This window comes from Mastigoproctus giganteus, chromosome 3, assembly GCF_048544385.1.
Source record: "Mastigoproctus giganteus isolate SK-2022 chromosome 3, ASM4854438v1, whole genome shotgun sequence".
Classification (NCBI taxonomy): domain Eukaryota; kingdom Metazoa; phylum Arthropoda; class Arachnida; order Uropygi; family Thelyphonidae; genus Mastigoproctus; species Mastigoproctus giganteus.
The window spans coordinates 255630309-255645082 of NC_143577.1; the positions used below are offsets into that span (position 1 = coordinate 255630309).

General features: G+C 39.1%; 1 protein-coding gene across 1 annotated transcript in view; it reads right to left on the minus strand.

Annotated features, from left to right (window-relative positions):
- MED21 (mediator complex subunit 21) overlaps positions 1–12978 on the minus strand; it is a 33194-nt gene extending 20216 nt beyond the window's left edge. Inside the window, exons 1-2 of the mRNA XM_090371040.1 lie at positions 12786–12978; positions 8132–8240 (exon numbers count right to left, since the gene is read on the minus strand). Coding sequence (XP_090227166.1) covers positions 8132–8240; positions 12786–12827 — 151 coding nt within the window. The 5' untranslated portion in view covers positions 12828–12978. The remainder of the gene's footprint in view (positions 1–8131; positions 8241–12785) is intronic.
- Positions 12979–14774: the final 1796 nt, after the last annotated feature.

Consider the following 14774-nt stretch of genomic DNA (forward strand, 5'->3'; position numbering starts at 1 on the left):
CAAGCCTCCAATAAGCACAGTGGTGGTATTGCACCGGTTGATGAGAGTCATCTACCACCTAGTACTGCCTGGTAACATAGAAGGGTGGCATTCCTCCATGTTGTGTGGGGGCCACACCTCAACCCCTGCTTACGTTGGTTCACACCTGGGTGGTCACCCACCATGTACTAGTGCATGGAGGTTGTACCCAGGATTACTAACAGTCCCACCATCGTGAAGGTGCAAGCAGAGGATTTGGCTGTCACAGACTGTCCGGACTTCGCCGAAATTGGGTCCACTTGACTTGAGTGTCACCCGAATATCAGTTCCATCAGTGTTTTAGACTCCCAGGCAGCAAGTACAGCTTGTCTGGCATATCTGAGAGAATGTCTGTGACTACCTCAAGGACCGCTTGATTGAGGTGTATAAAGCCTTGAATGGTTTGAGCATGCTCAATACTGATGGGATTCTTCCTCTTGCTCAGAATAATCGCCTGAGAGGGCATAAATTCAAATCGAGGAAAGACAGTTGTAGAATAGATGTGCGGAAGTTTGCCTTTAGCCTGCAGGTGGTTGATTGCTGGAACAAACTTCCATCTGTTGTTGTAGAAGTTGATAGCTTAAACAGATTCAAGGCAGAACTAGACAAACATTTGGAGCAAGTGGATGGGTGAAATGAGAAGGGTCTGTGTGGTTTTTTTTTTTTTTTTGCTGATGCTATATAAGCTTGCTTTCTTGCATCATGTGCCCATGCTAATGCTTACTGGGTATTCTCATGTATGTTTGATTATACGAAATATTTGATTAATCGAACCAATCTTGGTCCCAATTAGTTCGGATAATTGACGTTCTACTACAATAGTTTTGGTGGTGGCAAACGATGCAAGAAGGTAAACTTATATACAGCATTAACCAAAGAAGAAAAGGGGGGGGAAAAATTGTCTAGTTCTTTTTTGAATTTATTAAAACTACCCACTTCTACAATAACAAATGAAAGTTTGTTTCAACGATCAACTACACACTGGCTGAAGATGAACTTCTGCACCTATGTTCTACAACCTTTCTTCCCCATTTTGAATTTATCCACCCTTCATATGTGCAGTCTGAGCAAGAGGAAGGATTCCATCAATACTCAGCTTACTATTCAACACAAAATTTGTGAGTTCAAAACACAAAAAAGCACGAGGAGGCTGGGCAGAAATTCAGTGTTCGGATGGCTTATATGAGAGCTTGAAGAATAAGGTTGATGTCCTCAGAAGATCACAAGAGAGGGTCCCATCAAGCACTCAGCTGCCCAGCCCAAACGTTTGATCACATGCTCCAGCAGTAGACAATATGACATCCTCTGCAGCCAAAATCTTCTTCCTGTGTGACCAAGGATTTTTCCTTGGTCACACAGGAATTTTTTTTTTTTTATTAGTTGTTGGCGCATCAGCTTCTGTGGCCATAATGCAACTCCCAAAGCTCTTGCATTTTACTGTGATCCAAGCTCAAGGCGGAATTCGAACCCACGTCCTTTGGGTTGCCTGGCAGGCACTTTATCCACCTGGCTAGCCCGGTTGGTGTCACACAGGAAGTGGCTATAGTTAGTGACTTGACTGTCAGGGAAATTTAAAATATATTGTGCAAAAAGGACAGGTAAAATAGGACCAGGGTAATGGATGCCAGGGGCTAAATTTGATGATGTTATAGAGCAGCTATCATCTTTTACCGGCACAAAATGTGACATTATTGTGGACATTAGTACTAATGATATTAAGAGTAGAAAATCTGAAGATTTAATAAGTACAGAGCAATGATGAGAAAAAGTTGCAAGCTGCAATCCTGCCTAAATGCGATAGGAAGAAGTACATGATGAGAGCCTTGTCAATCAATTCAGCCCTGAAGAGACTATGCAAGGCTCATTGAGACATAACTTTGCTCAGTTTGTTAACAGGGCATAGGGATATGCCCTGTTTTCATAGGGATAGGTTATACTTAAATAGAAAGGATGCAAGAATATTTGCTGAAGCTACTGAGGAAGAGTTGGGTAATCAGTCGGAAAACTGCTAGCTGGGTGAGGGGGGAAATACAGACTAACAAATTAAAAGCAGCTGCAGGGAGAGGTGTGACTCTTGCACTGCTTCTACTGGAACATGTAAATAGATGGGAACTGAAGTGTCAGGGATTGACATTTGCTGGAGTTAGTGGAATAAGCAAATACAAGGGCTGTGTTACTAAAAGTAAAAATGGGTGCATGTATACTTGCACATACACCAATAATAGGCACATAGTAAATAAATTTGATAGATCTGAAGTGATCATCAAATTCAGACATTGTGGGGATATCAGAGACACATTGTCACTCAGATATAAGGGATGAAGAATTTGAAATGGGAAGTACAATGTGTACAGAAAGGATGGACAGGAGAGGGAGGGAGGGTGTGCAGTTATGTTCCTGTTTAAAAAGCACAAAATCTAAAACTGTGCATCCAGCTGACATGGTTGGCCAGTGTCATGTGGAAGCGAGTCTGGTGTGACAAAAGCATTGAAAAAACAACAATGAGAGTAGGAGTTTTACAGATGGGTAATGACTGTGATGAGAGCAATGAGCCATTGTAAAGACCACACAGAGTGAGCTGTAAATTAGATTGTCTTATAATGGAGGATTTTAATTTTACAGATAGCAACTGGAACTTATATGGGTTGGTCACACACACAGTAGCAAGAAGTTCATGAATTTACTGGAAAACTGTTTATGTGGTCTGAGGCAATTTTAAATTGTATGCTGTGAGACCAAATCAAAGTTATAAACAGCAAATTCTAAATGGGAAGCATTCGAGGATATACAGGGCGTCTCAAAAATATTGGTACAAACGTTTAGGGGAAGTAGGTAACATCTAAAGGAATGTGAATCGCATAGGAACCCATAACCGGAAATGTCACGGGAAAGTAGTAGCAGAGGCACAAGAAGCAGAAATGACACAAGACAGAAATTAGTGGCAAACATTTATTTGACATAATATTAACAATGGAGTACGAGATGGATGCATTTCATGATGTTACAACAGATGCTCGAAGGTTCAACCATGAGACGCGATGCATGCGTGACACCGACGCAGCATGGATTGGCGGACACGGTCGAACACACCTGAAGTTTCACAGTAGCAGCAGCGCAGACGAGTCTCGCCATGAGATCCATTTCTGTCTCCACAGGCGATTCATACACAATAGATTTGAGGGCCCCCACAGAAAGAAATCAAGGCTCGATAAATCAGGTGAGCATGGGGGCCAGGCAACGGGTCCACCACGGCCAATCCATCGGCGCCCAAAACGTCTGTTCAAATGGTCACGAACACACCTTCCATAATGGGCAGGCGCCCCGTCATGTTGAAACCAAATGTTGTGTCTCACATTTGCTGGAACATCATCAAGTAACCCTGGTAGAACTTGTTCAAGAAAGATCCGATATTTAGCGGAGTTCATGCGGGATGGTAACAGGTATGGGCCGACTAAGCAGTCACTGACCATACCTGCCCACACATTTATTGCGAAGTGATGTTGTATACTAAGTAACAAAGGAACTGGATGCAAAAAATAATTTTGATATCATATATTTGGATTTCAGGAAGGCTTTTGAAACTGGAGCACAGTGGCATTAAGGGCAAGTTACTGCTAGGGATAAAGGGATGGTTGAGTAGGATAAAAAAGAGGGTAGTTATTAATGGATACCGCTGTTCAGAGACTAATATTATTAGTTCAATCCTCAGAGTTCATTGCTAGGCCCATTATTGTTTTCATAGTTATTTATGACATTGATGAAGGTATACAGGCCTAATTTCTTATGACAGTAAATCAGTTTATACTATGTAACGAGATCTAGAAAAATTAGACTTACTTTTACACCACTGATATATTGACTGCTTATACACATTGAATGCATTAACAATATGTGGGATACTACTCCTGAATTTTTCTGTTTTTGTTTGGAGTTTTTGGCTGCGATTACTTTGTTCATGGTGCAACAGTTCAGATGGCATTCTGTGAGCTGAAAAAACCAAAATAACCCCACTGGAAGAACCCACAGATTAGTAAGTACTGAGAGTCAACTTCCACAAAGTGTTTGCAGTACCTTGCTTGACAACTTGGTTAGTTAGTTAGTTATTTGGTTTTTAGGAGCATTAGCAACTAAGGCCATATTGCTCCGGGGATATGCGGTGGTCTTTCCCTGACCTTTCTGCATCCTCCGTACAAAGGGTACTAGGAAAGTTTTGCAATACAGCTTTGTTTATTTAATTTTTTCAAAGTAATTTCCTCTACATTCAATACACCTCTCCATCCTCCGAAACCAATCTTTAAACCAATTCTGCCAAGTTTCACTAGGGAGTAAAGCACACTCGTTGTCCCAAGCCCGTAGAAGGTCCTCATCACTGGAAAACCGCCTCCCTTTTAGCTTCATTTTCACATGCGGGAACAGTGCAAAGTCGCAGGGAGCAAAGTCTGGACTGCAGGGAGGGTGCTCGAGAAGTTTCAGTCCTGTCGTGGTCAAATATTCGGTGCAGGCTTTGGCGCGGTGAGCTGGAGCATTTTCGTGATGGAGGTACCAGGTGTCCATTCTTGACTTTGGCTGCAGGTTCTTCATAGATCCAATGACTTTAGGCAGGCATTGTTCAGTATACCACTTAGCTGTGACTGTCTTCTGCGTGTCCAAAACGACACGTTCCACAATTCCACTCGATTTGAAAAATACAGCTATCATTTTCTTCTTTACAGATCGGGATTTTCTGACAATTACGGGTGTGTCATCATCATCAAAGACCCAAACTTTGTTTTGAGCCTTGGTCGGCAGATCGTAATAGTACATCCAAGTCTCGTCACCTGTCACGATGTTGTTCACATACCGAGATTGTCCCTTATCAAACTTTTTTAACATCTCCCGGCACCAAGTCACACGTCGTGTCATCTGCTCTTCAGTCAGTTGATGAGGCACCCAGAGAGAACAAAGTTTCTTCATGTGCAAATGATCTTGCAGAATCGAACGAATTGCTGGTGCATTTAGGCCCAAAGTATCCTCTATCTGTTGGTAGGTCACTCGCCTGTTTTCGTCAAGCATTTTCCTCACAGCAGTAACGTTTTCCTCCGTAACTGATGTTCGTGGCCTTCCCGGCCTCTCAGAATCCTCCAGAGTGAAATTTCCCCTTTGGAATTCTCTATACCACCTGAATATCGTTGTACGATGTGGACAATCATCATCTAGTGCAAGAGTCATTTCTTCTAAGCACTGGTCTATGGTTAAACCACGCACGAAATTATACCGCAAAACTGTCCTTATCTCATTTCGTGACCACGATGCCATCGCAAGCACTTTACACTCTCACTACTAATGAATAACTGAGCCCATCGACTTGGCGCAGCGGCTACTATGCACGTATGAACATGTCTCAACATGCAGCAACAAGCAGCTTCCTGTGATTCATTGTTGCGTCATATTGCAAAACTTTCCTAGTACCCTTTGTATTTGGTGGGCACGGGCTCGAACCCCGGTCTAATTAAGAAGCATGTGCTATGCACTGCTGCTCCTGCCCACCTGGCTACGGAGGCGCCAGTGACAACTTGATGAAATGCTTCTTTTTTTTTTTTTGGTGTGTACTTAAAGGATGGTCATATATTTTCCAATTATTATCATTAATAGGGGCATATGATGCAAGAAAGCTAACTTATATAGCATCAGCCAAAAAAAAAAAAAAATAATAATTAACTTCCCATTTCACCCATCCATTAACTCCAAATGTTTGTCTGATTCTACCTTGAACTTTAAGTTGTCGACCTCCACTACGACAGATGGAAGTTTGCTGGATAAAGGCAAATTTGCACACATCTATTCTACAACTGTCTTTTCACAATTTGAATTTATGTCCCTTCAGGTGACTAACCTGTGCAGAAGGAAGAATTCCATCAGCACTGAGCTTGCTCAAACCATTCAAGGCCTTATACATCCCAATCAGATCATCTTGCAAGTGCCTAATCTCCAGACTGGAATTTGCAGAGCTTAAGCTTTCCTTGGTAACAGCAACCCTTTGTTCTATTTGCTAATCTTGTCTGTACTTGTTACAGCAGCTCTACATCCTTATGTGAGGCCTCTAAACCTGCACACAGTAATCAAGGTGTTGCCTGACCATTGCCTTATACAAGGGGATAATCATCTCCTTAACGTTGCTAGTAAAATTCCTGTATATCATTGATAAGAAACCATGAGCTACTCTAGCAGCCTATCTGCACTTTTTGTAAACACACAATTACAACAGGTATTTTTCGTTCTCCACTACCTTAAGTGTATTATCACACAGTTGGTACGTGGGGTTACTTCTGGGGTTACTGCTACCCATATGCAGTATTTTATATTTGTCAAAATCAAACTTCAGTTGCCACCTCTCAGCCCATCTGCTCAACTTTCTAGATCCTGTTCCAGTAGTGTAGTAGTAGTAGTAGCAGCAGCAGTGGCGGCGGCATTTGATGCAAGAAAGCAAGTGTATGAGCTTATGCAGCATCAGCCAAAAAAAAAAAAAAAAAAAAAATCACACTATTCCCTCCAAATGCCTGTCCAGTTCCTCCTTAAATTTATTCAACCTATCAACTTCCACAACGACAGATGGAAGTTTGTTCCAGCAATTAACCACCCGCTGGCTAGAGGCAAATTTCCACACATCTAATCTACATCTGTCTTTTCTTAATTTGAATTTATGCCCCCTTAGGTTCGTAATCTGAACAAGTGGAAGGATCCCATCAGAATTCAGCGGGCTCAACCCATTCAAGGCTGAGAGGTGTCATTAACAACCCTACCAATCTTTGTATCATCTCCAAATTTGGACATTAACCCTGATATACCTTCATCAATATCATTGATAAATACAGATAACAACAATGGGCCCAACACCCTGAGGGATTCCACTAATAAAATTAGTCCAAAAAGAGCAGTGGTCATTGATTACCACTCCTGTTTTCCCCCACTGAACCATTCCTTTATCCACAGCAGCAACCTGCCCTTAATGCCATACTGCTCCAATTTGTACAGTAGCCTTCCATTTGCAACAGTATCCAAAGCTTTCCTAAAATCTAAGTGTACGATAACAAAATTATTTTTTTGCATCCAGTTCCTTTGTAACCGCATCATAGTTGTTTTTTTTTTTTTGTTAGTCGTTGGCGCATCGGCTTCTGTGGCTATAATGCACCTCCCAAGGTTTCTGCACTACTCTGATCCAAGCCCGAGACAGGATTCAAACCTGCAACCTTTGGGTTGCCAGGCAGGCACTTTACCACCCAGCTAGCCCGGTCAGCCACATCATAGTGTCCATTAAAATTGGTCAGACAAGAGTTCCCCTTAACAAACCACACTGTGTCTGAACTATAACTGTAGTCTTGTCTAGATGATCCTACAGTACTCCTTTAACCAGTGACTCCATTATTTTCCCCTGAACAGAAGTTAAACTGACAGGTCTGTAATTACTCGTGTCACCCTCTAATCCCTTCCCTGAATTTGGGACACATTTGCACAAATAAATTACACTGAGTATTTTCAAAAGAAGGGAGTAATGTTGCAAAAACAGCTGGGTGACTGATGCGGTGAAGATCGACTAAGCAAGAAGAGTAAAAACGAACTGTGCCACGGCAGTCTGTAGCTTACTGCTAATGCATTCTACATGTAGCCACCGCAAACCATTCCATAGCAATGTCCATAGTGTACTGTGGCATTGTGTGTGGCATGTTGGGGTGGTGGCTACATGGCGAATTTCTGATTTGCAGGCTTCTCTTTATGCAAATTTCGGTAATCTAACCTTATTACATTTGTGTACATTTGGGCTACGGAAATCCTAGGTAACCGGTGGCAGTGCTGAGATCATTTTTGTACTACTAAGGTTGTCTTGGGAAGTTGACAACCTGTATTAATCCTTGGAGAACCCTACACCCCCCCCCCAGTTGAGGTTAGCTAATTAGTCTCAAATAAAGAGGATTTTACAATCCCTCCAGCCTCCAAATTATTTGGACACAGCCAAACAAGAAACAAGTGGTGAATCAATTCTGTCAAAGAGAACCTGAAAAGAACAAATTTTATTTCTATTTAAATATATCCTTGAAATGTAAAGAGAATAACCAAAAAAGAACAAACATATTGATACCTTCCTGGCTCTGAGCTGGCTTTGAGGCTGATTTTTCAAATTCAGGAAAGCTACTTGGCGTTGCAAACTGCTGAAGAATTCCAATACTGTTGCAAAAATTATCTGCTTGCTAGTAAGCAAAAAAAAAAATAAAATAAATAAATAAATACATAAAATAATATTATAATATTATTTAATTTATTACATAATAATATATCACAATTTATTTAATAGAGATGTTAATTATCAAAAAAAGTAAACCCCTGTACTAACAGGGGTTTACTTTTTTGTCAGGCGCCTCCGTAGCCAGGTGGGAAGGAGCAGCAGTGCATAGCACATGCTTCTTGATTAGACCGGGGTTCGAGCCCGTCACCACCAAATACAGAGGATGTGGAAAGGTCAGGGAATGACCACCGCATATTCCGGAGCAATATGGCCTTAGTTGCTAATGCTCCTAAAAACCAAAATAACTAACTAACTAACTAACTTTTTTGTCCTGTCCATTCTTTACCAAGTTGGTAGTGTTTGTGTGTATACAATCATGATTCAAGAAGCTGTTGAAAACTCCTTCAGTATACAAGGGGATTTGAACCTTTTCAAATTAGTGACACATACAGATACCACCATATTGTTACTAAGTACAACTAAAAGTATATTACACTTGGAGGGATACTATATAGAATGGGACATTACAATAGTATATCCCCCAACTATTAAATAACTGAAGTACGATTTGTAAAATGCTTTTCAGTTTCTACAAAAGGGACAGAAATGGGGTGGGTAAACTGTATTACCATCAATGAAAAAAATGGCGAATGTGCCGATCACGTACGATTCATGGTTTTAGGTAAAACCTCCTTGGCTTTGAAAATGTTAGCAAAATCCAAGCCAACAGCGTAATTACCCATTTGATTGTAGCCATTTGAATAGCTACAATCAAATGGGTACGTGGAAGTGATGACATCACTTAAACGTCACATTTTTCATGATCGATCAGATTTACTCAGTTGATGTGCTCACAAGGATGTTTCGCATCAAAAAGGGGAGATTAAAGCAAATTGATAAATGCAACCGACAGTAAAATAAGGTAACAGATTTTTTTGATAATGTGCATGAAATACACTGCTTTCAACAAAACCAACTATTTCATGAAAAAGACAAGAGAAAAGTTGTCACATGCACAGATGATATCATTTAATAAGAACACATGCATTACGAATTTAAATGTAATTTGAACTGTCAACAAATATAAAAGTTGCTAAAAATTCAAGAAAATATATTTTTTTCTTACATATAGTTTCACCTCTTTCTATATATAGCCATTCTTCTGCGCTGTCTTCAAATCTAAGCTCAATCCATTTATATCTAGGCACATACAAGGAGAATTCTGTATGCTTTAAAATGTTCACAACATTAATGAAGGTATATATCAAGCTTAATGTCTAAGTTTGCAGATTTAACCACCCTGATTACTGTCATTAACCACCCTGCTAACCAAAAAGTTGGCACAGTGGTTAATAACAGTAATCAGGGTAAGCTACTACTGCAACAAGTTCCAAAAAAAAAAAAAAAAACATTAGACAGATGGGGCTGAGAAATGGAAGTTGAAGTTTAATGTTGACAAATGCAAAGTACTGCATATGGGTAGCAGTAATCCCAGATTAACATACTGTGTGGCTACACCTCAGGGCAGTGGAAAATGAAAAAGACCCGAGGGTAATTGTGCAGTCAGATACGAAGTTCTCTGAGCAATGCAGACAGGCTGCAAGAGTAGCTCATGGTGTCTTGTCAATGACATACAGGAACTTTGCTAGCAGGGATAAGGATGTGATTATTCCATTGTACAAAGCTGCATCGTGAGTACTGCATATAGGTCTGGAGGCCTCATTTTAAGAAGGTTGTAGATCTGATGGAATGGGTGTAGAGAAGAGCAATAAAAGGGTTGCCTTACCAAGAAAGGCTATCTCCAGTCTCCAGACACTGCAAATTGCAATGTCTGCGGACTAGGCATTTGTGACTAGGAGGCTAGGTGATCTGATTGAGGTGTTTAAGTCTCTGAATGGCTTGAGCAAGTTCAATGCTGATGGCATTCTTCCTCTTGCTCAGACTACACAAATTCAAACTGAGAAAGGATGCAGAATATATGGAAGTTTGTCTTCGGCCAGCAGGTGGTTGATTGTTAGAATAAACTTCCATCTGTGTTTGTAGAAATGTGTAGTTTTTCTTTTTTAAGCTCACTTTCTCAATTAGGTGTGGAATATGACTTGAATCTACTCAGTCTTTTTTTTAATCAAAAATGAGGAGCTCTTTCCAATTTGGTGGTACAGGAATATTAAGATCTTCACATGGGACCAGCTTTATTGAAGAAGCAATGTTTTGATATCCTATTTAATTTTTGCTCCTCACCAAAAAAAAAAACTTAATCTTGTAGTCAGAAACAGCAGTCCTCTTTAAGGCCAGTTACTTTACACCAGGGGTGGCCAACGAGTCAATCGCGGATTTAATTTCAGTCGATCATGACAAATTTTAAATATATAGCATCCCTCGATTTGTGCATCTTGTGCAATGTAATTTTTGAGATGGTAGATCGCGGCACATTTTGAAGGAAAAAAGTAGATCACATCACAAATTAAGTAGGCCACTCCTGCTTTACACCATGTTAGTGGAACTGTGAGTGGCATGCTCTTCTTTTTATCTATGTAATCAGAATGGAACCAAATTGCATTGGAATACCATTCAAGTTCATCACACACACATTAGTAATATCATGCACATACTTATTAAAAATAAAGTAGTTATATAGCATTCCATATCATAAAATTTTCCATTTCAATCCCTACAATCAATAACTTTTGCACATCATGATAAGCAACATATATGCACACACACTTCTGCCTTGATTTGTAAAACTGCATTGAAAATAGAGATAATAAGGATGTTTTAGACATTATTATTTCATTGTAAATGATATATATACACACACAAAAAAAAAAAAAAAAATCTGAATTCACACAGCCTTGAAAATTCTAAAAAATATAATAAAAACTATTACCATTATTGGTTTTACTTGTTTATTGTCATTCACTATTTTTTAGTTGAGTTTTAATATATCATTGTTAACAGATTACTATTTATCAATTTATTCAGTAACAAATCATAATGCTTCCCCTTTGGTACTGATGCAAACTTTGCATTTGCAAGCAAATGAGAGCAAACTAAGCAAATCTGAAGTTTTTATGGATTAAGTAAACTTGATTTTAGTATTCTTACTCTTTCTTATACAACTAACACAAGAGGATAAACCTGAATTGAAAGAGTATGGCTGCAGGATAAATGTGCTTTCAGCCAGAAAGTACAGTAATTGATTGTTGAAAGAAACTACCATCTAGTGTTTTGGAAATGGATAGTTTAAATAAATTTAAGGAAGAATTAGAATAATATTAGAGGGTATGGATAGATGAGGTGAGTAGATTCTCTTTTTCTTTTGTTGCTGCATTAGATTGCTTCCTTGCATCATTTGTCACTACTACTAATAATAATAATTAATAGATCATTTTCAATCAGTAAGAAAACAAAAAAAATTTATAATTAAAACAAAACAGGTGTCTCACATATACCACATGAGCATCTTTATTAAATTGGGGGCACACAGAAGGCTAACCTAACCTATTAAAAACACTCAAGTACAACTAATTTGAATTTTGTGCTTTGTTCTTAAATTTATATCATCCCCCCCTTTGGGACTTTGTTCTAATGTGCAAAAACTTCCTCTCTCACATAAGTTCATTACCTCTCACTCAGCAACAAGGCCACATTTCGGCACAATGTAGTTTGCATGTAATTCTGTGATATTTATCCTTATTTTTCTATTTTAAATAATTAGACATTTTAGGTGCATTTAAATATTGTAAATTTCAGGATGGAACAAAATCATATAGATTTATATGATGTGGGTGGGCAATTTTTTTAAAAACAAAGTGCACTGAATTTATTTAAGCTACCGTATTAACTTCCACAATGGACAGATGGAAGTTTGTTCCATGTACTACAACCAAAGGAAAATAATACTCTTATTGAATGCATTTTTTCTGTAGAGAATGAAATTTGGTCTATTGATTTTATATTCACATATTATATTTTATATTCGCAGAAGCGAGCCTGTTATAAGCAAGCGTTCTGCTTTGGTCACTAGTTTAATCACCATATTCACTGCCAAATTTATGAAGGCAATTCCTCCCAAGAACCAACCAAATTGATCCATTACCTTTGGTTCTACCAAGAACCAAAGGTAATGGATCAACAATGCAATATTGATTCACGGCTCATGCGTCCTTGTTTTTAGGACCCTATACCAACTAAAACCAACAGTTACTGCATTTTTCCCCCCGAAAGGTACTATCGTGTGAAATGCTGTAAAGTTGGCGTCCATATACGGAAATAATAAAACAAAATTAATTTTAAAAATATAAGTTTCCTTTAGGTTGCTTAAACCTTATTGGCTGGTGTAATTATGACTTCAGTTCACCCAGTTCGAAAATCCCAATTTCCACAAACGGTTCTAAAACCGCAGTAACGTAAACAAATGGTCACACACGTCCTTTCGCTAAAGCGTATAATGCTTTCACCTGTTAACGAAATTAACATAAGCCTGCGTATTCATATAAATTGACATTACCGCATTCACAGAATCCTGCAATTGAGTCAATCTGTCTGCCATTTTGTCCCATATACTGTACGATTTTCATATGGATACAACCACAGAGTACTAAGATATGTTACACTTCTGTAGATACAAGGTTATCGCATATTGCAAAATTTCCACCTAATTTGGGTTACTAACACAACATTTCATTTCTCTGAGCCACGAAAGAAACAAGGAAAAAAAAAAAAAAAAAAAACCAATTACGGAATTTCTAAAGCTTATCACAATATGCGGGCCGTACTTTCAGGATCAATTCGGGACCTGAAATCAATAAAAAAAAAAATAATAATAATAATATCATACATATCTGTTTTAATATTTTTTATTTATTTTTTTATTTATATAACAAATGTCCAAATGTGAACAGTAAACAGCAATGTTTGTCTAAATTTTTCAAAAAATTATTATTATTATTGTTCTTTATATTATTTCTCCCTATTTGGGGGTTCCACCTCGTGATGGGTATTGCTACCATGTACACACTGTTGGTCGAGGAACTCTGACTATCCCACAGGTGTTCAGGGTTGCGACTTTCTGGAGTTCCTTGTAAGTGTTCGCAGGGACACCTATTGTTGCTAGGCAGTTATGTAGGGACTTTGGCACCATATCTGTCGTTGACACGATGATCGGGATGGTCATTACTTGTTGCATTTAATAGCATATGCCACATCACTTTGATCTCCTGTATTAGGTTCGAGAATTTCTTGATTTTCCCAATGGTTTCTGCAGGTTGCCAGTGTTGGGCGCTATGTCAATCAGATAGGTAGCCTTTTTCTTCTTCTCCACAAGGGTTATGTGCGGGATTGTCATATCCGTTGTTATGGCGCGGTCCCAGTAGAGCTTGTCAGTTGGGGTCTTTAGTACTGCCTGGGGTTCGTACTTATAGTACGGTACACCTTCTTAGATCAAAGAGTGCTATTTCCTTGCTAGATTCTCGTGTATTATCGTAGCTACCTGGACTCAGTCTGAAACTCCACTTTACTCTCAGTTATTACAAGATTCTCTAGCTTACTGCTAGAGTTGAATACACCTCTGGCTTTCCCCTCTCTAAATAACTCCTCATGTGTGAATGTCGATGCAAAATATTCATTTAGTTTGTTAGCTACCTGAGCAGGATCATCAACAGTTGACCCATCGATATCAAGTGGACCAATCTGATTCATCCCCTTCCTTCTAGAGTTTACATAAGTAAAGAACTCTTTGTTGTCTTTCTTTGCATCCGTTGCCAAAGATTTCTCGTAATCTGCCTTCGCCTGACTAACCTCCTTTGTAACTTGGTTACAGATCAACTTGTATCTATCATAGGCTTCTGTGTCAGGTGTTAATTTGTATGTTTCCCATGCATGTTTCTTCTCTGCCATATGCCTCATCAGTTCATCTGACATCCATTTAGGCCTAAACCTTGAACAATATTTCTTAGTTGGTATGTAAAGCCTAGTAGCTTCCAAGATAAGTTCTTTGAATGCTTCCCATTTTGCATTTGCTGTTGGTAACATCATCAGTTGGTCCCACTGTATAGAATTTAAATACTGTCTCAGTCCATCGTAGTCGCTTTTACGAAAGCAATAACCCTTCCCTTTACCCCTAATGGTAGTTACCTCTTTGAGTAAATCCCACTTCAGCACACTGTGATCACTGCCACCTAGTGGTTCATTTATCTGCAGATTCTTAATGCATGAAGAATCACTGCTGATAATCAAATCAAGAGTATTCCTCCCTGTAGTTGCCTCCCGAACATGCTGATGTAGAAAACAATCATACAATAAATCCACAAAAGCCTTGCTAGTGTGTGAGTGACCAGCCCCCAAATTCCAGTCAATATCTGGGAAATTAAAATCTCCCATTATAAGACTCTCTGATTTACTGGCCCACTCTATTTCCCTGTACAGTTTCTCATTATACTCATCAGTCATTAGGCCTATAGCACACTCCTACTCTCAATTTTGATCTCCCAATGCTTAT